A 22,790-nucleotide genomic window follows, 5' to 3' on the forward strand; every position below is an offset into this window, starting at 1 on the left:
CCAAACTGGCCAACAGTGTATTCCATACCATGTGACGTCCCATCTAGTTTAGGAACTGGCAAGTGGGGGCAGGGAATCATAGCTCGGGGACTGGCTGGGTGTTGGTCGGCGGGTGGTGAGCAATTGCACTGCGCATCATTTGTACATTCCAATCCTTTTATTACTACTGTTGTCATTTTATTAGTGTTATCACTCTCATTATTAGTTTCTTCTTTTCTGTTCTATTAAACCGTTCTTATCTCAACCCACGAGTTTTACTTCTTTTCCCGATTTTCTCCCCCATCCCACTGGATGGGGGGAGAGTGAGTGAGCGGCTGCGTGGTGCTTAGTTGCTGGCTGGGGTTAAACCACGACGATAATGATAGCACTAATAAAATGACAGCAGTAATAATAAAAGAATTGGAATATACAAATGATGCACAGTGCAGTCGTTCACCACCCACCGACTAATGCCCAGTTAGTCCCCGAGCAGCGATTCCCCAGCCCCCACTCCCCTCAGTTTATATACTAGGTGTGACTTCACATGGTATGGAATATTGTTTTGGCCACATTGGGTCAGGTGCCCTGGCTGTGTCCTGTGCCAACTTCTTGTGCCCCTCCAGCTTTCTTGCTGGCTGGGCTTGAGAAGCTGAAAAATCCTTGACTTTAGACTAAATGCTACTTAGCAACAACTGAGAACGTCAGTGTTATCAACATTCTTCTCATACTGAACTCAAAACATAGCACTGCACTGGCTAGAAGGAAGACAGTTAACTCTATCCCAGCTGAAGTCAGGACAGTATCCACCCCTTATTCTATTCCATTGATGTCATACTCAGTTCCCATACCTTCAGTTACATCCCGGTCAGTCATCATCACCTTTTCCATCCCTTTTGAGACATATGTATATATGTATACACACACAGAGATATCATTCCTTTAGTTTATGGGTCGTGTTCATAAAATGTTTGTTGAGTTCATTTAGAATCATAGAATCATTTAGGTTGGAAAAGACCTTCAAGATCATCGTGTCCAACCATCATCCATGCCCACTAAACCATGTTCTGGAGTACCTTGTCTACATGCTTTTTGAATATCTCCAGGGATGATGACTCAACCACTTCCCTGGGCAGCCTATTCCAATGCCTGACAACCCCCTCAGTAAAGAAATTTTTCCTAATATCCAACCTAAATCTCCCCTGGCGCAACTTGAGGCCATTTCCTCTCATTCTATCACCAGCCACCTGACAGAAGAAACCAGCACCCACTTTTCTCTTTCAGCAATGTCTAACGCTAACTGGATGGCTTTCACCTCTGCAAACTGACTTGATTCACCTTCTCCTTCAGCAGTTTCTGCGACTTGTCGTATAGGACTCCATACAGCAGCCTTCTGCCTCCGATGCTTTCCCACAATGTGACAGGATCTGTCAGTGAACAGGGCATATTGCCTCTCATTTTCTGGCCGTTTATTATACAGCAGGGCCTCTTCAGCACATGCCACCTCCTCCTCTGGCGACATTCAAAAATCTTTGCCTTCTGGCCAGTCCGTGATCACTTCCAAAATTCCCGGGTGATTAGGGTTTCCTATGCGAGCCCGTTGTGTGATCAGTGCAATCCACTTAGTCCATGTGGCATGAGTCCCGTGATGTGTAGAGGAGACCCTCCCTTTGAACATCCATCCAGCCCAGCACTGGCAGTCAGGGTGCTAAGAGGAGTTGTGTTTCAGTACCAGCCACTTCTGAGGCAGCTCGAATTTCTTCCTATGCTGCCACTATCTCTTTTTTAGTTGGAGTATAGCAAGCCTTGGATCCTTGATATCCTTGACTCCAAAAGCCCAGGGGTTGGCCTGGGCTCTCCCCAGGTGCTTTCTGCCAGAGGGTCCAGGTAGGGCCATTCTGTCTGGCTGCAGTATAGAGCACATTTTTAACATCTAGTCCTGCCTGGACTGGTGCAAGGGCTACTGCATGAACAATCTCCCGTTTAATTTGTTCAAAGGCTTGTTGTTGCTCAGGGCCTCATTTAAAATCATTCTTCTTCTGTGCTACTTGATAGGGAGGGCTTACAATCAGACTGTAATTTGGAATATGCATTCTCCAAAAACCCACGACACCTAAGAAGGCCTGTGTTTCCTTTTTATGAGTCGGTGGAGACATAGCTGCTATTTTGTTGATCACGTCCATTGGGATCTGATGACTTCCATCTTGCCATTTTATTCCTAAAAACTGGATCTCCTTTGCAGGTCCCTTGACCTTACTTTCTTTTATGGCAAAACCGACTCTCAGAAGGATTTTGACTATTTTCTTCCCCTTCTCAAAGACTTCTTCTGCTGTGTTACCCCATACAATGATGTCATTGATGTATTGCAGGTGTTCTGGAGCTTTGCCTTTTTCTAGCACAGTCTGGATTAGTCCATGGCAAATGGTGGGGCTGTGTTTCCACCCCTGGGGCAATCAATTCCAAGTGTACTGGACACCCCTCCAAGTAAAAGCAAATTGCGGATGGCACTCTGCTGCCAGAGGGATGAGAAAAACGCATTAGCAATGTCAATTGTGGCATACCACTTGGCTGCCTTTGACTCTAGTTTGTATTGAAGTTCTAGCATCTCCGGAATGGCAGCACTCAGCGGTGGCGTAACTTCATTCAGGCCACGATAATCTACTGTTAGTCTCTGCTCCCCATTAGACTTTCACACTGGCCATATGGGACTATTAAAGGGTGAGTGAGTTTTGCTGATCACTCTTTGGCTCTCCTGTTGACAAATCAACTTAGACTGAACTCAGAACATAGCACTGCACCAGCTACTAGGAAGGCAACTCTACCCCAGCTGAAACCAGGACATTCTGGTTTCTTTAAAGACTTAAAATGGATCCTGGAAATGCTGCTGTTAATAGCTCAGTCTTAGTACAGTTTTTACATATGTAAAACATGGTTTTACGAATAATGTCTTAAAATAAATGTCTTTGTTTTTCAAGTGATAATGACAGCAACACACGCAATATGTGATGTCAAGGTCAGAACTTTCATGGAGTGGATGTTGTAAATGTATGGCTGTTGAAATAACAGGGTAGTTTTCTGATTTAAATTCTCTCCTAGCTCTTGAAAAATTACTGTGGTGACACTGAAGTTTATGGCTATGGCTCTTGAGTTATTTAGGAGTAGGTTATGTAGCATAAACCAAGCATATCCTGATTTTGTGGAAAAGTTGAATGGTTCTTAAAACCAAGATGCTGTAACCGTAAGCATGTATGAATTTCTTGTAACAATATTTTGTTTATCAGTTTTAGGGGAAAAACCTCACTTAAGAGGTAACAAGACAGGTTATAAAACTTATATTTCTGTGGCATTTCAATTTCTTGTTATAGATGCTTTTTCTTGCTCATGATTCATCTCAAGTGAATATGGAAAATAATCTGCCTTTGCAAAAGCATATGCTGGATTTAGGAGGGATCCTTGCTCTTTGTTGTCTTTAAATACAACTTGCTTTATCTAGACATATTGTGATGGCAATCTCATAATCTGGGATGATTGCATTTTATTTGATGATAAGGGACTTATTACAGGTCAAATAAGGACCAGATCTGTTTTGGAAGTCCCTCAGCAAGATGCTGGGTTTAATTCCTTCACGTTGTTACTGCAAGGTCCTGCTAAGCTCAGTTTTCTGACATGCTCTCTTTCTGCCCTTTAAAACACAAATACAAGGCCTTTGTCTTCTGGCTTTTTGTAACTAAGCTTTCATTGCTTACCTAAGTATTTACACTCATTCTACCAACCATATCAGTACCCACTGTTGAGTCTTCTAAGTGCCTCTAGGAATTTTTCATGAAGGTTCTTACTTAAATTTTCTCTCAAATGAGCTTTTTTTCCTAAGAGCAATTAACTTTGGAATGCTCTCTTTAACAGCAGCTTACAAGGAATGCGGTGAAGAAATACGTTCTGAAAGAGGTAAGTAGCTTCTTCACAAGTAACACGCCAGTTTTAATTTGCTTTTAACTCAAGGAACATTCTCTTACTTAAAGTTGCTGGAAGTAATTGGGTAAAAAAGAAGGTAGTGATAAAGGTAAACGCATAACCACCTCAAAACTGTTAATTTAACATGAGTTGACAAGCAAATACTGTTAAACTCAGTCTGTTTAAGCTTTGTTCATCTCTGAATTACTGGGCAACACAGTGGTGGTTCTCAGCTAAAAGACTAACTTTTTGGAATGGAGTGCTGTAGATTTCCTCTGTGCTGGCTGTTTCTTTTTATAATAATAAAGCTTATCTACCTGAGACACAAGTATTAAAGAACTTAATTGGCAATAGTGTAGTCATCTTAAGTGATGATAGTCATTAAAGCAAACTATGAAGGCACAGTAGATTCTCAGTTTCAGATGCTATAGCATCTGGGATGCTATTTCTGGAAAACAGGCTTGATGTCTTTTACTGCAAGTTAGTAAATAGAATTTCATGATTTGTATGTGGAGGAGATGAAGTTGAAATGTATGATGAATAATGACTTTCTGATATGTATTGAATGTGTCAGTTAGGACAATCTATTAGAATGTTTACTTACCTGCAGTGTTTTTTTGCAAATGACTTTAGCCTTGTTTTGTCTTTCTCTTACTCTTGAAATGCAAAAAGACAATTAGTGAACTCATGACTTTTGTATGAATAATTTTTTTTTCCTGATCTTACCTTATTTGAGGCCCCTGTGAAATGGCTTCTGCTGCTAATGTTTTAGTGAGCATCAAGTAATTGTTATACCTCTGAGTTTATCAGCTTGAAGAATACCTTAAGGAATACAGAACTGTAAATGTACTGCCATGAACAGATTAATTTTATCTTTGTGTATTAATAAATGCATTGTTATTGAATAGGATAATTTATAGTATAATGAGTTTTTGTGGTAGAATTGGTTTTTGCATGCTGGTAAAGTAGACCCTAACTTAATTTTGGTGAGTAGCTCTTTAAAGTAAGGTCCTTAAGCAAATGTGACATGAATGCTTTATGAAAGTCTGACATTATTTGTAAGTAAGTTTTAGGTCTACTAGTATAAAACTAAGTTCTAGTAGAATTCATTTATGAAATTTCTTGCCTTGCTGGAAAGTGGAGAGAGGTTTAAATGACGTCTCACTGAACTTCAGTAGCTCCATACTTAAAATAGTTTTAGTTTAAATTTTCTTTATATTGTTCATGAACTTGAGTGCTTGTGTTCTTAAGGTCCAAAGGTGACTTATGTGCCACCACCTCCACCTGATGATGAACAAGCCATCTTTGCACATTATCAGACAGGAATTAATTTTGACAAGTATGACGAAAACATCGTTGAAGTGTCAGGACTTGACCCTCCAGCACCATTTCTGGTTAGTGAACTCATTGATCTCACGGTTTATGTTGAGCATGATTCTGTAAGGATGTATCCCGAGTCTAATATTCACAGCTAATGAAAATACTAATAAAAGGTTTTGCATCTTGCAGACAGTAGTGTGTTGGAAGGAGATGCTACCCATTTGAAAGGTACAAATGCGAATTCAAAATGACATTGACAAACTACAGGAATTGCCCAGAGAAAGTAATACTGGATGGACAGGAAGTATCGTCCTTAAATTTCAGAAAAATACCAGTTTAGAACTTGAAAAAAAGAGGTCTTTGGCAGCAGTTTCTGGGAAGGCTGGTAGAAAATCTTGAAATCTGTTACTGGGGGATCTTTAACATTGTAAATGAACACCTGTTGGAATAGTTCATTTGGACAGAGAGGTGTTTTTGAAGTAATTTCTAGCCCTGTTTTCTGTGGCTGCTGTTTATTGTTTAAATATAACTTTGCTTCTGTTCCATACCAGGTGGTTAGTGTTTAAAAAAACCAAAGCTCTTCTTAGGGAGAAGAGTAAGGAAGAAGGATGGGGGGGCGTAGTAGCACCTGTGTTGAAAGAGAAGATGCAGTGTTTTTTTCCCCCATCCATCTTCTGAAAGGTTTTCCACTGAAGTTAAACTGATTTTATAATGTATGATGTTTTTTGTTCCTGGATAGGGATGTTGCTTTAGCTCCCCTTACTAGTTTTATCACAGAGACTAAGTGTGTATCTCCTACATGACATGAAATGGAAGAGTTTTAGTTTGTTTTCATAGCATGCCATGATGTGAGTTTACCTGCTTGAATCCAAATCTATGGCTTCTGAGAAGTTTTCTCTCAAAGCTAGTAAGACCAGCCAAAGGCCTTCACTGTCCTACAGACAACTTTACTTGAATGGCATGAGCAGGTGGAAAAAACCTTTGGGGCTTTTACCTGTAGGAACCTTGGCAGTCTAGATGACTGGTGAGACCCCCTCAAAAGTTAATACTTTTCAGTGTTTGGCTGTCTGTATCCTATGGTAGGCATCTCAGTTTAGAAACTTTAACTTCTGTGGTTGTGTACTGTTAATAATAATTTTTGTTTGTTTTACAGGCTTTTGAAGAAGCTAACCTCTGTCAGACTTTAAACATGAACATTGCTAAAGCTGGATACTCTAAACTTACTCCAGTGCAGAAGTACAGCATTCCTATTATACTGGCAGGACGGGATTTAATGGCGTGTGCCCAGACAGGATCAGGAAAAACTGTAAGCATTTTGTGTAGTATTCATACTACTGGAAGTGTGTGACCTTGAACTTCTAGGTGGATGCCTCAGTCTTCCACGTGCCAGATGCTTCACAGCTTTTTGTCTAATGATTTGACTTGCACTGCAATGGCAGGTGTACTATTAAGCACAGATGGACATGATGGATGGGTTGTCACATTTTTGGGCTGAATTTCTTTTTAATTTCAGTGAAGTGGTGTCTTGATACACCAGGCCAGTCTTCAGGCCAAAGATACAGATTCAGAAGTATAGGCAGTAATAGAGCTGCTGATGAGAAAAAAACCTCACCAGTTGAAAGTTGGGGTTTCTTTCTGTGTTCTGTGGGTTTTGTGTTGGTTTGTTTCTTTTTTAGTGTTGGTATGTGTGTTTTGTTTCGTGTGTTCTTGTGCTTGTTTTTTGGGTTTGTGGTTGGTTTTTTTTTTTTAAACTTATGCCACATTGTAACAGAGTGTTGTGCTGGTCGTCCTTATTTGATCAAGTCTGATCTGCATCTGTATTGGCTTTGCGTGGCAAGGTTTTGGTAGTGGGTGGGGTTACAGGGGTAGCTTTTTTAAGAAGCTGCTGGAAGCTTCCCCTGTGTCCAACAGAGCCAATACTAGCTGGCTCTAAGATGGACCCACCGCCGGCCAAGGCTGAGCCAATCAGCGATAGTGGTAAAGCCTCTGTGGTAACATTTTTAAGAAGGAAAAAAAGTTGCAGGACAGACAGAAACAGCAGCCGGAGAGAGGAATGAGAGCATGTAAGAGAAACAACCCTGCAGACACCAAGATCAGTGAAGAAGGAGGGGAAGGAGATGCTCCAGGTGCCAGAGCAGACATTCCCTTGCAGTCTGTGGTGAAGATCATGGTGAGGCAGGCTGTCCCCTTGCAGCCCATGGAGGTCCACGGTGGAGCAGATATCCACCTGCAGGCTGTGGAGGACCCCACGCAGGAGCAGGTGGGTGCCCAAAGGAGGCTGTGACCCCGTGGGAAGCCCGTGCTGGAGCAGGCTCCTGGCAGGACCTGTGGCCCCGTGGAGAGAGGAGCCCATGCTGGAGCAGGTTTGCTGGCAGGACTTGTGACCCTGTGGGGGACTCATGCTGGGGCAGTCTGTGCCTGAGAGACTGCAGCCTGTGGAAGGGACCCATGCTGGAGCAGTTCATGAAGAACTGCAGATCGTGGGAAGGGCCCACGTTGGAGAAGTTCATGGAGGACTGTCTCGTGTGGGAGGGAGCCCACGCTGGAGCAGGGGAAGAGTGTGATGAGTCCTGCCCCTGAGGAGGATGAAGCGGCAGAAATAATGTGTGATGAACTGACCGTAAACCCCATTCCCTATCCCTCTGTGCCACTGTAGGGGATAGGTAGAGAATCTGGGAGCGAAGTTGAGCCTGGGAAGAAGGGAGGGGTGGAGGGAAGGTGATTTGAGATTTGGGTTTATTTCTCCTTACCCTACGCTGGTTGATTTGTAATAAATTGAGTTAATTTTCCCCAAGCTGAGTCTGTTTTGCCCGTGATGGTAATTGGTGAGTGATCTCTCCTGTCCTTGTCTCGACCCACAAGCCCTTTGTTATATTTTCTCTCCCCTGTGCAGCTGAGGAGGGGGAGTCATAGAATGGCTTTGGTGGGCACCTGGTGTGCGGCCAGGGTCAACCCGCCACAGCATCAGACTTGGTTTTAGGCGATTCAGTATTAATCATGGAACAGTGTTAAGAGTTGATACTAAGTTGACATGTGTCTCAGCTTGTTAAACTGTCTAATGTACCCAAATATAACCACTGACAGCTCCGTATGAGAATATTTGGATATTAAATATAACTTTTTGCCATTCAATGTAGTGTGGAATTCTAGCTTTGTTACATAGCTTATAAGTTATTTGTTTTGAAAAACCTCTTCTGTTTGCAGAGGGGGAAATGTCCAAAGCTTATTCTAGAAATATTCTGAATGCTTTTGGGACTGCTGTACAGATTCTATTTTGGGGGTAACTAGTCTTACAGGGATGTAAGGTTGCTGGTGCAGCAGTGTTGCAAACTGATCTGCTATTGTAGTAGTCTGGAGAGTGGTCATACATGGTTACCTTACAAATCTACTGATGATAATGTAATACTTGTAAGTAAATGTTGTGGAGGGTTTTTGATCCTGGGGTACATACTGTGTGGAACTGCCTGATGAACCCAGAAGTTAGCTAGTGCTTAACTCTGTTCCTGCATTATTAGAGTCTTAAGGACCGGAGGGATATTTTCATGCTTCTTAGACAAGGGGAAATAAGCTTTAATGTACCGTAGTGCATTCAGGTCAATCCTGTTGCAGTCTGATTTCCTTGAAGTTGATAGTGTGCTGTATCATTCTAGCTTTAAGATTGATATGCAGCTTTTAGTGTGACTTACGAAAGCTTTAAGACTAAACAGCATAAATACTGCTGCTTTTTTTTAGGCAGCTTTTCTTCTACCAATTGTGGCCCACATGATGAGAAATGGTGTAACTGCCAGTAGCTTTAAAGAGCAGCAAGAACCGGAATGTATTATTGTTGCCCCAACTAGAGAACTGATAAATCAGATCTTCCTAGAAGCAAGGAAATTTGTGTATGGGTAAGCTTTTACACTGTTGCCTGGTATTGATTATTACTTTGTCTAAATCAGCACTGCTTAATTTTTTTCATAAATACTTTCAAAAATTTTTCTGTGCAAATCGAATGCAAACGCTTGAATTCAGATGGTAATACTGGCCAGCAGGTTTCTTACTATGTGACTGGGGATTTAAACTCCTAATCTTTCTGATGGGGGGGGGGGGGCTTTGGGGAAGAGGCTTACTCCAGCTTGAAGAGGAGATAAGTACTAAACTTGTGCCACATCATCTTTACTGATGAGAAAAATAAAATTTCTTAAATGAAGTAACTTAAATTAAGGTTGCCTTATGTAATTTATACTTGCTCTTATTTTCGTCTTGACAAAAATAGAGCTATGTGTTAGGGGTTTTTAGTTAATTTTCAGTGATGTTTTCTAGTAACTCTATACTTCCCAGTGTTTCTGGTCATGGACAGAAATTTCACAGCTCAAGCAAACTCGTTTGGGTTTGCTTCTTCAAAATGGAACAAAAGGTCTGAACTTGTCATTGAGCCCTTGGATGTTGCATGAGAGTACGCTTGTACTAGTTTGCTTTCAGCTTTCAGCTGCTAAATGATAGGTTACACCAGTGCACAGGAAGAGTATTAAAATCTATTGTCTGTAACTGCTTGTTAGTGTCAGGAGGTGGAATGGAGAACATTGTCAGTGCAAAAATCTAGTGGACTAAATTAGACTTGCCTTTGCTTGTTCAAGTAAACTTATGCTTGAAGGCTGTCTTGGCCTTTGTGAAGTACTGTCATGTTTGTGTATCTACTTACTAAGTATGTTACTAAGAATAGCTTCTTAATCCCTAAAACTGTTCTGTGTAGCTAGTTCTATTAATTATGCTATTTTAAACTAGATATAGATTATTTCACAATAAAATAGCTTCTGAATTTAGAGAGTTTCTGCTACAGCTGCCCTGCAGTGAAAGCAAGGTAACCTACATTTGGGGAGCAGTTAAACAATATCAAGGGGTGAATCTGTTGCCTCTAAAGAATTGCGTGCATATTGCTCAGTTCAGATTCATGATATTCTTAAGCCCTCTGGTTTAGTTCACAAGAATGTGAAATAGGTGTATTAATTGATAGTGGATAAATGTCAAAACATGAGTCCAACCTGTTTCTATTCTTGACTAAAATTTTCTGAAAAGTTCCAATTAAATTTTTACTGAGTTTGTCTGATTCACTGTTGTTGCATATGAAGCTGAATTAGCATATTCAAGAATAGACAGTTAGAATTTGAGTGTGAAAATACTCGCTGCATGCATGTAGAAGCCCTAGCAGGGAGTTACAAGCTTGTAAGCTTGCCCTTCAGCTGCATAAGGTAGTTCTTGCTTGTAGAGGTGGTTTTCTACAGTAGAATATCTGATGTAGGTCTAACCAAAACCTTAGTAGGAAGAGCTCTAAGTAGTTTAGTGTTTGAATGGGTTTGCAGTCTGATGCTTGAGTGGCACACTGCATGGGCAGTGTGATTAGTTGCTTTACAGAGGTGCACCTCTGTGGGTTTTTTGGCACTGTCCTTTCAAGGTGTGGAAGAATTACTTCTGAAGCTCTAAAGGCATATATTTGGTGGTTCTGCTTTTTCAAAGTATGCTGTATAAAAGGGGACAATGTCTAATATAATTTTGGCTCTTACTGCCAGTAACTCTCAATTGGAGGGAGAGGGAAGAGTGCAGGTGAAATGAAGTGTTCTTTCTAAGCCAGCCACCTGTGCAGCCTCTATTATGGAGTATGAATGGGAACTTTGAGCTTACGGTGAGTGAGTTTCTGGTCTTGGGTTCTGCTTTTGGTTATAAGCTGTGCTGTATGGTGAAGGAGTTGAACCACTCTAAGCTGGTTTATGGTAGATCTGATGATTTTTTACATATTTTTATGAAACAATAGTTTGCATACTTACTTAACTAATGCAGTTTTTTTCTATATAACAGAACTTGTATAAGGCCTGTTGTGATCTATGGAGGTACACAAACAGGCCATTCAATTCGTCAGGTAATGCAAGGCTGTAATATACTATGTGCCACTCCAGGAAGACTTCTAGACATCATTGGAAGAGAGAAGGTAGGATCTTAAAACTTAATCTGAATTCCCTAAACAATCTTAGCTTTTTACATACTGGTTTTCGTTCTTCAAATTCAATAGAAGCAAAGATACAGCCATAAAAACTAGTCAGTATGCTGCCTTCATACAGGCACTTAAAATACAGGTGAACTTTTCTTCGAATATCTAAATACCATGAGGTTTTTGAAAGAGTAGTGTGAGTCCAGACCTTTTCGGTCCATTTCAGGGACCACTGGAAAATATCAATCTAAATCAAACTGTCTGCAGTGTTCTTGGCAACTAAACTTCATAGTTTAAATACATGGAACGCCTTCTTTTAGTTCTCATAGAAAATTTCATAGCAGATTTTCGCTTGATGTCCTGTTTGTTTTGCTACAATAGCTTTTATTTGTCTGGAACTATGCTAATATTAATTCTTTGAATGTTTTAATATTGATTTTATTCAAAATGTAAAAAACCCTCCAGGTGTAGTATTGTGTTTGAATTTTTATTTTTCCAGCCATTATTAGTCCAAATCAAAATTGCTACATATTATAATGGTGGCTCAGTGATGTTGCACTGGACAAGTGAAGTTTGGAAAAACACTTGGTGGTAAAGTGGAGATTGGCTTTCTGCAGTTGTCAGGCTTCTAGTCAAAATGACAGTATTGGTCAGCAACAGTGAAGTTGTAATGTCCTTAATAATGCTTTCTGACATAAATATTTTCAGAACAAGGAGTTTGTTGAGAGTGTGTGAGGATTGCATGAGAGAACCTTTCTAAAACTCAGACATGGTTTCAAAATAGATGTGCTGAATACTAGTTGATCTATAGGCTCTATCTTGGTTTACATTGCTGAACCAATTTCTGAATCACTTCAGTGTACGCATACTATTAGAATTAGTGCAGATTAAAAAGTTAAATAAAGGTTGAGATGCAAATAAAACATAATGCATATCGGCTTTAATTTGTGAATAATTAACATCTACTAGAAAAAAATAAGTAAAAGGTGGATTTTGGCAATTAGGATGTTCTATAAGCGTATACTGTCAGTGAACCAATACGGTTTTTCTTTCCCTGAAATATTTGCAGATTGGTTTGTGTAATGTGAAATACTTGGTGCTAGATGAAGCAGACCGCATGCTTGATATGGGTTTTGGCTTAGATATGAAGCAGCTGATTTCTTACCCAAGCATGCCACCAAAAGACAAACGTCAAACACTAATGTTTAGTGCCACTTTTCCTGACGAAGTTCAGAGGTGAGTAAAGTAAAAATGGAAATATATCTGAAAATGTACTTGTATAGAGCTAAATGTCTGAAGAGTTGTTATGAGCACTCTTTATGTTTAAAAGCTTATAATCTTGCTAGAAAATACTGAAAAGCTATGATGTTAACATTCCTTGATGAAGACTTCCCTTTTTTTTTAGGTAACAGAACTAGTAACTTGCATAGATGAACTGCTTATTTTAGGTGGGGACTCTAAAGTAACTTACAAAGTTTGTATGAAGCCTTTAAAATTCCACTTCTGCAGAAGTCCTCATACTGCCTCTGTTTGTTTCTTGTCCCTCCCCCACCAGATCTGTGCAAGCTCAAAAACAGTGGTCTTGCTGTTTAACAAGCAGCACAGTAGCAGTGTCTTTGGCACCAGGACATAATATAACCAGACATCCCAATTACTGCTCAACTCACCAGCCTTTCTGATACACAATTCTTATTTACTTGCTGTTGTGGTTTAACCCCAGCCAGCAACTAAGCACCACGCAGCCGCTCACTCACTCCCACCCAGTGGGGTGAGGGAGAAAATTGGGAAAAGAAGCAAAACTCGTGGGTTGAGAAGAACGGTTTAGTAGAATAGAAAAGAAGAAACTAATAATGAGAATGATAACACTAATAAAATGAGAACAGCAATAATAAAAGGATTGGAATGTACAAATGATGCACAGGGCAATTGCTTACCACCCGCCGACCGACACCCAGCTAGTCCCCGAGCGGTGATTCCCTGCCCCCGCTTGCCAGTTCCTAAACTAGATGGGATGTCCCATGGTATGGAATACGCCGTTGGCCAGTTTGGTTCAGGTGCCCTGGCTGTGTCCTGTGCCAACTTCTTGTGCCCCTCCAGCTTTCTTGCTGGCTGGGCTTGAGAAGCTGAAAAACCCTTGACTTTAGTCTAAACTCTACTTAGCAACAACTGAAAACATCAGTGTGTTATCAACATTCTTCTCATACTGAACTCAAAACATAGCACCTTACCAGCTACTAGGAAGACAGTTAACTCTATCCCAGCTGAAACCAGGACACTTGGTTTTGGTAGTTTTAAAGCTTCCACAAATGGGTTTAGGATATCTCTTACAGCTCTGCTACTCACTACCCTTAATGTTCCACTTTCCAGACTCTGAGAACAGTCTTCAACATATGGTAGTGGGGTTGCCGAGCCCCAAACAAATCACCCCATTCCCTGTAGGTGGATGGAAATTATTCAGTATTTCCACTTTTGAAGAGACAAGCATCTGAGTACTCGAATTGGAGGAGTCTAACTTCAGTTTGAGCAGTTGACATAATTTTGGTGTTTTTTGTGGTAGGGATACTGTTGTGACAGTATCGCTGAAAAACACTAGTAAGCACTTTACAGTTTGAGAGCATATAAACTGATCAGAGCATTGCAGTGAAGTCTGTTGGTACTTCAGTGAGTCAAATCCTGACAACTCTTTTCTGGCATTCAAAAAGCCTGCAAGATCTTTTTTGAGGCAGGGAGAAAACATCTTTGGTAGTTGACTGTCCTGAATGAAAGAGGGGAATGGGCTGCTTTCTCCTGTTAATCATTTAATATTGTCAGCTGTTGAGGAGATGAATCGCTTTTCTTTGAGTAGGATTGAATTAATTTTAAACTCAGTCTTAAGTTGCCTGTTGTGGCTTTGGTTCCTCAGTCAAGACTTTTTTCATAGAGTTTTTCGTATTGAAAGAAGATCTTGTAGTGAACTATTAATGGCTTTGTTTCTGCAGCTGGGAATCAAGCGTTCAAATGACACTGTACATAAGTGTGGTTCATGTTCATTCCATGTGTTTACTGTTTGTGTGGGAATGTGGTCTTGCTTCGCACTGCATCCTGTGAAAAGATGGAGCTGTGTCTCCCTTTAAGATTGTGCAGTGTCCTCTGATTGGCTGAGGTTTTGGGGTTGAGAGAGGAATCTTGATCCCTTGATCTCCAGACCTGTTGTCTTTATCAGTGTTTTTGCTAATGCTCTTGCTATGTGTTTTTGCTACATACTGAGGGATGAGTAAAGAGTACTCAACTACCAACACCTGAGGGGAGATCTCTTCAACTGTGCAAGATGTTTACTGTCTGCTTCCATTTAATGGAAAAAAAGAAAACAAGATCTATCTTTCTACTGTCAGTCTTGCAGGATTTACAAGTACTGGTAGAAGACTTCAGAAACCTGAGTGCTTAGATCATAGTTTGGAAGTGCATAATAACATTTTTGTAACCTTTTGAAACTGGAATGCCTAAAGGTGATGTTTTCATTTTAGAGAGTGAAAGCCCTTCTTGTCTGGAGTCAGTTTCTTCTTGGATTTACTGCCTTTCTGATTCTAGAGTCAGGAAAGCTAATGTTTTCCCATACTTTGCTATTAAAACAACTTTGGACAGTATACTACTTCAGTAGTATAGGACAGAACCCTGCTGGGTTCAGGCTCTCCTGCACTTCTATTCAGTGAGTGTAATCAGATGTGGCTTTAACATACAGTTTGGGTTTGTACCTGAATTGGGGTCTCTGCTGTCACATAAACCTTTGATCTGATCATCAAGGCTCTTCCTGTGCGAGTTGAGAGAATCATGCGTTTCCTAGCTGATTGGAGAACTTCAGCTTAGCATTTGGGGCTTTATATCTCCCATTAAAAGGTCTTTAGTTTCTTTTCTCCCTTCTTGTTTTTTGTTTACTGTTCCATTTTCAGAGAGTTTAAACTTGCCCTTTACTTTCAATTTAGAACTATGTCTCTCTGTGACATCTTAAACCAGTCAGATCTTAAGACCAAACACATTTAAATCCCTAGTAACTTGTTTACTTGCTATGAAAAATACCTTTTCAGTGGCAATTACACCTATAAGTCAGGTGGGAGATTCAAGTCCTTAAGGCAGTCCTTTAACATTTTTAAGACTTTCTTCTTTTTTAGGAATTTGTTCCAATACTTGAGATTACGTATTTTCAGTTAAAGGTTGGTTTGTTTACCATCTGAATCACTGCAGCGGAAGCTGCTTTTGTGTACACTGGACATGAAGCACTCTTCTGTATTGATAAGTTAATACAGTTCAGTAAAACTCTTGAGTATTATGGGGCATTTCAAGGAATTATCTATTTGACGAGTTTGATCTCTCAGGTAAGATCACCTACATAAGGAATAACTGAAGATGAACGCTGTCTGAACAAAACTTGACTTTTGCCTGTGGCAACTGGTAAATGTCACGTAATAAACTGTGATTTTAAGCAGTGCTTTTGTTGAATGGTCGAAAAGGATGGTCTTGTCTCTTGGAGGCCTCTTTTGAATTCTGGCCTGTGTACAATTCTCCCCTGTCTCTCCAGCTAGTGATGAAATAGTGCCCTGAGAATGGTTCTGTGAGCATATTTCAGTAACCCATTTTACTACAAGCGTGTATGTGGAACTCTTTCTGAGATGCCTAGAAAATGCAGTGTTTGTATTATGAAAAGCTACAGGGATGTGATCAATCTGTGCATGTTCTTATTGATCAGATTTTTTTGTACAGCTGTCTAGAAAACAATGCAGACTCTTCCAGCTTTTTTAAAAATGCACATATGACTACTTATGTTCTCTGCCTTGTGACGAATGATACAAGTATTTGTTGTGAGGGTTGCTTAAGCATTTACTTGATCTTAACGCAACTACACGGTAGACTTCATGTTGCTCAATTTTGTTTCTTTTCAAGGCTGGCTGGTGAATTTTTGAAAACTGATTATTTGTTTATTGTTGTTGGACACGTGGGTGGAGCTTGCAGTGATGTTCAGCAAAATATTCTTCAGGTTCCTCAGTATTCCAAGAGGGATAAACTGGTAGAAATTCTGCAAAGCATAGGTAACTTTCCTTATTGCTAATTGTTTTCCAGGGAAGACAAAACTGCTTGTTTTTAAACCTGTGCTCTTGATACAGACCAGGTCATGATTCCATTCTATTACACGTGTAACACACTTTACAAGACTACTGATAGAAGCTTGACACAGACCTCAGGGACTGCTAGGTTTTTAGGCATATTTGTGTTATGGGTGTTAGTCAAGGTCTCATCTCTACTAAGTGCTAGCAAACAAGCTTCCTAGATGATTAGGTTTTTTTATATGGTCAATTACAATGTTTTAGCATCTGGGGGTATTATCTTCAGATTACAGCTGTGTTAAACGTCTTATGTGAACATTTGGGCCTATATTTTGTTAATGGCTGGGATTTTTCCATTGTTGCTCTGAATGTATCTTTAGTTTTAATGCTGAAGACAGGAATGGAGTTTGGAATTAAAAAATGGTCTGTGTACCTTGCTGTGCAGTGCTCAGAATGGTGTGCTACTTTTAGCCACATGCTGTAGAAAGGGAGTGCACGCTTATAGTGGAGAACAATATTTGTGTCCTCCTTTTGTTGAGGAGAAAAAAAACAATGCACTTGTCTTCACCTAGGTTTCTGTGTTGATCTAGAAATTGATGGATTGAATTTAATTAGTTCAACACAGGCAAGAAATTGCAATCAAACCTTGAAGACTTCATTCAAAATGTGTTCTGATGTTGTTTATATAAGTAACTGCAACTGTGAATAGTGAAAATGCATCAGGTTTCAAACTGCAGTGGATCTGAACTCTTGTTTAACATAGGTCATGAACGAACCATGGTGTTCGTGGACAAAAAGAAGAAAGCAGACTACATTGCAGCCTTTCTTTGTCAAGAAAAAATACCAGCCACTAGCATCCATGGGTAAGTATTTTTAAAGTGAAAGTCAGGTAATAGTATTAAGTGAAAGTCAGTTACTGCTATATCTTATGAGAAACTTTTATTGAGATTTCATGTTTGGCCATATCTGTGTGACTTAGCTTGCGTTGTTTCAGATAGCCCTGTCATCCTCAGCAGTTCTGTCCAATTGAGAGTGTAGTGTTTCTGAAGACCAGTTCTCACAGCATTTGCTGAGTATACATCTTTCTAGTTGACCGGACTTCAAATGCTCTATATGAACTGGAGAATTTTATCCCTACTGCTAAAAAAAAGTAGTAGTGTGTAATAAAGTCAGTGGAATCAGCTATTGTTTATATGTAGTTTTTGTCGTCATTTGTGTGACCAAAACCAGACCTTTTGGTGTTACTGGTGAAATGATATTTGTAAATTCAAGTGGCAGTTGTGGACCTTCCACTCTGTCTTACAGACTTCCTTGCGATGAGCTAAGTCATGAACCATACAGATTTCTGATGCTGTCACTTCTGCCTCCTTGATGCGTTCATGGACATAGCATTTGTATGGAGATCAACCTAAAGAGAAGATGCTTCTAACTTGTGTTTGTAGTCTACTCATTAGTGTTGCACACCTGAAAAATTGCTGAGGAACAAGGTGAAATAGTTGCTAATTCCAGGTCTAAACCCATCTAAAAAGATGGACTGTCTTTCACATAATGAGCTGGAATGTATTTCTGTGGTGTTTGTTTATATGTCAAAATGTAGGACAACAAACTGAGTCTTAAGATTCCCAGTGAACTGTAGGAGATAAAAAATGTAGTTTTGCAGTATTTTTCATCTTGTAATAGGAGGAAGGGACTTGAATTCTTGCCAATAAAATGATGTTTCAGGCAGTGTTCTGACAGACATTAGAGTATCAGGGTTGTAGATGGGTTAAAATTATCTTAGTACACGGATAGAAGATGTTTGTGTGTATTCTGTGCCCTATCAGTTTTACAGGTGTGTGAAGGGTCATTTTGAGAAGATCTGGCCTTCTGTTCTTGGCTGACCTGAATTGCTACCCCACAACATGTTTTGTGTGTGTGGAGGTTCTTAAGACATTTCTATAGAATTATTGCACTATGAGTTAAGGTATACTTACAAAGAGGTTAACTGGTTCCATGGAAGCTGCTAAACTGTCATGAATGTTACTGATTTCTGATTCACGTGAGTTTTTCGACTTGAAGTGGGTTACGAGAGTTGCTCTTCCCTGGAATAGTGGTCACACCAGACTTCACTAAATATTCTATGTTACACTGTTTTTGAGCACTGTTTTTTAGCTTTCTAATTTATTCTTTCATTTGGACAACAAAGAACATGAATTAAACTCTGATCTACTGTATTTAAGTACTGGATTATCCATAACTATTCTTTAAAAATGCAAACCCCAGAGCAAATCTAGTTTTCTTCTCATGATGATAAAGAAAAGGCAAGTTCTGTACTGTTGGCTGGCTATAATTTCTAGTATATCTGAAAAATGGCTTGTGCAGGAGTCTACCTAGAATTCATCTTTGCTATTCTGCTTCCCTGCTCCAGAGCAGTACGAAAAGCACTTCTAACTATGGCATGAAGAAACAATCAGTTAGTGGATCTTCTTAAGGAAGGCAGTGAGTTCGATACGTAACTATCTCTGGTTCTTTAAAAAAAAATTAGTTTCTGTAGAGAATTAGGTTAAAACAGTTGTTGTGTCTTACTGCTAATCAGTTAAAAATTCAGAAAACCTAAAATGGTAGTGTATGGGTGGTGGTTCCCCCCACCCTGAGAACAACTACTGTCCATGAATTATGACCTTTTAACTTGTATCTTAAATAATACCGCAGATTTTTTGAGATATCCATTTAACCGTTGCTATCTTTGTAGAGATAGAGAACAGAGAGAGAGAGAAGTAGCTCTTCAGGATTTTCGTTCTGGAAAATTTCCAGTTCTCGTGGCAACTTCGGTGGCAGCAAGAGGTCTTGATATTGAAAACGTCCAACACGTTATTAATTTTGATCTTCCGCCCACCATTGAAGACTATGTACACCGTATTGGACGAACTGGTCGTTGTGGAAATACAGGCAAAGCAGTTTCCTTCTTTGATAACAATTCAGATGGCCATCTTGCACGATCTCTAGTTAAAGTGCTTTCAGATGTAAGTTTCCAATCTTAGTGCTTAACTTTTTCTGTTCTTTAGGATTTTGCTTTAATGTACTGAGCAACTATTATTTCTTTGGTGCCGTTATGGAGCTCTTAATATGAATTGGTAAAGGAGTCAAAGTCTCTAAATTCACTTTTCTAATTATGCAGGCCCAGCAGGAAGTTCCTGTTTGGTTGGAAGAAACTGCTTTTGGTTTTCAAGGAGAAAGAGTCTTTAGGTCAATTAATACCCAAAAGGTAAGTCTGGAAATGAACTCGAAGTCCTGGCTTTTAGAACTTTTTCTCAGTATAGAAGTGTGTTTAGCAGTGTATCTCCAGAGTACTGCCACTGAAACTGTTTTGAGTGTAACTGTGTCCCTTATCTTAGCCATGCGTCTTCAAAGTGCTCAGTATTTCTGAAACTAATTCTGGACAACTTGCTTGACTTGGAATCTTACAATGTGGCCTTACTAGCTGCATTAGTCTTGATCTGTAGTGTCAGGAATTACTCTGTGGAAGAAAAGGTTTGTGCAAACATGTAAAGGCTGTAGTTCCAGAAGTTTCTATACTGCACATGCAGGGTAGGAGCAAATAGTTACTAGTTATATCACTGCTTGTTATGAGTTGCCCAATCAATTCATTTGACTAAAAACTTCAGTTAATTATAATTAGATAAATGCCCCAGTCTGCTCCATGTCAAAGTTGTTCTTAATGTCTGTGATGAGGAGGAGCCTTCTCGTCTTGTAGTGTTGCTGATAACCAGATGTTAAAATACAGATTGAGTAAATGAGACAGCCTAGGTGGCATAGCTTTCAAATCACTCTGCAGTCACTCGTTTAGGATTTAAATTCTATACCTACTCCTGCTTGGCATTATTATTTTTTTTAGCTGATGTTTGATACTTCTTGCTTTTATCTACTTGGATTTCAATGCCTTCATCAAAGGCCTTTCCTTGATCTCTTGCTCATGTAAGAACTTTACCACATCTCAGTTGCATTCCAAACATTAATATTGTCTTAGAGACCACAAAGAGAAATACTCTCACTGCTTGCACAACGTCTGTCAGACCTTCCTTTACATTATCTTTTTCCATACCATAATTATTGGAAGTATTGGGTGTTTTGGGTATATTTACCTGCCTGACTAGTTCCCTAATCGGATCTAAATCTTTTTTCTTTGTGTCTTCATAGGACCTCAGTTACACACTTAAACTTTTGCCTTCTTCTCATGCTTGCAGCCTCAGTGGATCTTTCTTCTAGAAAGTTCAAGGACACTTTTTTAATTTGTGTGGATTGCTTTCAAAGGTGGATCTCATCAACCTTTGAGTCTAGATTGCTTCCAAATACACATTTCCAACTGTTGCAGAGCATCTCGCAGCATTTCATGAAATCTGTCGTCTCTAGGTCCAAGTCTGTCTTTCGTGTCCTTTATGTCTGTCCTGGGTTTGGCTAGGATAGAGTTAATTTTCTCAAGAAGCTGGGAGGGGATACAGCCAGGATAGCTGACCAAACTAGCCAAGGGGATATTTGATACCATATGATGTCATGCCCAGTATATAACTAGGGGAGCTGGCCAAGAGGCGGGGAGGAGGGATTGCTGCTCGGGAACAGGCTAAGCATTGCGTTCCTGGTGGTGAGCGATCGCATTGTGCATCACTCACTTTATATACTCTTTTATTAGTATTGTTGCTATTATTTCTTCTCTCCTTGTGTTGTCCTGTTAAACTGTCCTTATCTCAACCCAGGAGTTTTTACCTTTTGGTTCTGATTCTCCTCCTTATCCCACCAAGGTGAGGAGGAGTGAGCAAGCAGCTGCATGATGCTTGGTTGCCAGCTGGGCCTTAACCACAACAATGACCTCTGAGTTCCCAAATCCGATTGTGACTTTTCATCCATGTACTTTTGAATAGACTAGTTTCAGGGGAAGTCTGTCTGTTTGCCTTGGGAATATTGCCCTCTTAATCATATATGTGCAGTGCACCAACTCTTGAGTTGGAGATAATCAGGTTCTAATTCTTGTCTTATGAGACCTTCTGATGTCAGTGATTCTGACAGAAACTGCACATTTGTAATCAGCCCTCTTTTTTTCTTTGAAATTCACTATTAAAGATGTTTTTTGCTGTTTTACTATTGCTGAAACAGAGGCTTGTATCATCTAGTGTTCAGTAAGGATCCTGATGTCCTTTCTCTTGAGGAAGAAAGCTATCTTATTTGTGTTTTTACAATATTCACTTTCCTTTCAAAGGGAATGCATGAAAGAGCCATTTGATAATCAAATGATGAATTTGAAAGAGGAATCTGTTGGAGGATCTTATCTGATTATTTTGGAACAATCTTATAGATGACTGGACTTCATCCTTTTTCCAAAGGAAAAGGCTTTTGCTAGGAAAGTAGTGTAGACAGTCATTCTTGAAATGGAGAAGGAAGTTTTTCCCCAAAGTTGTGTGAACTGTTTGTGTTGGATAAGAGAAGAAGCTGAACTTTGGGAAGGATTATTCCCACACCTGATAAAATCTGAGGTTGATTGAAGTGCATTAATTTCACACTGTGGTCTAAAAACCTTATGTATAGAAGTTTAATGATGAAACAGTTTCTGTATTTATTTAAAAAATATGATGTTCAAATTACATTGAGAAACATGCATGCAGCATGCTGAAGTTGCTTTGTAATGACTTTTACCATTAAAGGATTGAAAGTGTTAATGATTCTAAACTAGTATCTGTTCTGTTTCCTAGAATTGTGGAGGCAACATGAACCCAGGAGTGAAGGTGTCATATTCTGCAAGGACATTTGAGTCATGGGATTAAAACTACTCTAGTACCAAACTAAATTCTATTCTGTTGTGCTTTAAGTGAACTGTTGCACTTAATGCTCCTTACTGTTGACCTTATGAAATGCTTAATGTTTAAAAGAATAGCTCATGTCATATGCTAAAGCTTTCAGTAATGTATGTGTAATCTGTTCTGATGAACCCAGTGATGATTATCACTTAATGCAGGGTATCAAAAGCAATTTTCTTAGGAGACACTTCAGGTACTAAGTGTTAAAACTTTGATGCTTGGTAGCTAGTATGCTGCTGTAAAAAGATGGGAGTTTTGCAAGTGGGAAGTAGTAGATCCCTTGAACTTACTACTTTGTTACCAAAATTTTGCATGGGAAGATGGCTTTTGATCATTTTGCATTGTGAAGACCTAGTTTTGGAAAGAGCTTTATGAAAGGGCTAATCTAAACTTAATGTTCGTTCCTTTTTGTAACAAGTCAGTTATAAAATTTGAATCTAATGCGATGACTTTTGAGATTAAGGATCTGTTAAATATCTTGTAAACAGTTACTTAATAAAAGATTGAGGAGTGCATATTGATGGTTGCTTCTACATCAGGTATACAAAAAAGCATCTCTCATTGCAGCTTCATGAACTGGTATTATTTTGACATGCATGGAACGTGCATCTCCATATGGAACTAAAGGTCAGTGGCTATGTCTGCAACTTAGTGGAAAGACATGTTTTTACAGAGCTGTCT

General features: G+C 39.6%; 1 protein-coding gene across 1 annotated transcript in view; it reads left to right on the forward strand.

The window, feature by feature from the left end:
• The window catches only part of DDX4 (DEAD-box helicase 4), a 43,676-nt gene extending 21,600 nt beyond the window's left edge, over nt 1-22,076 (forward strand). The window contains exons 8-18 of the mRNA XM_075019983.1: nt 3,880-3,921; nt 5,179-5,321; nt 6,401-6,553; nt 8,980-9,134; nt 11,080-11,209; nt 12,279-12,445; nt 16,124-16,269; nt 17,048-17,147; nt 19,016-19,286; nt 19,442-19,528; nt 22,005-22,076. Coding sequence (XP_074876084.1) covers nt 3,880-3,921; nt 5,179-5,321; nt 6,401-6,553; nt 8,980-9,134; nt 11,080-11,209; nt 12,279-12,445; nt 16,124-16,269; nt 17,048-17,147; nt 19,016-19,286; nt 19,442-19,528; nt 22,005-22,076 — 1,466 coding nt within the window. The remainder of the gene's footprint in view (nt 1-3,879; nt 3,922-5,178; nt 5,322-6,400; nt 6,554-8,979; nt 9,135-11,079; nt 11,210-12,278; nt 12,446-16,123; nt 16,270-17,047; nt 17,148-19,015; nt 19,287-19,441; nt 19,529-22,004) is intronic.
• The last annotated feature ends 714 nt before the right edge of the window (nt 22,077-22,790 follow it).

Source organism: Buteo buteo, chromosome Z (genome assembly GCF_964188355.1).
Source record: "Buteo buteo chromosome Z, bButBut1.hap1.1, whole genome shotgun sequence".
NCBI lineage: Eukaryota > Metazoa > Chordata > Aves > Accipitriformes > Accipitridae > Buteo > Buteo buteo.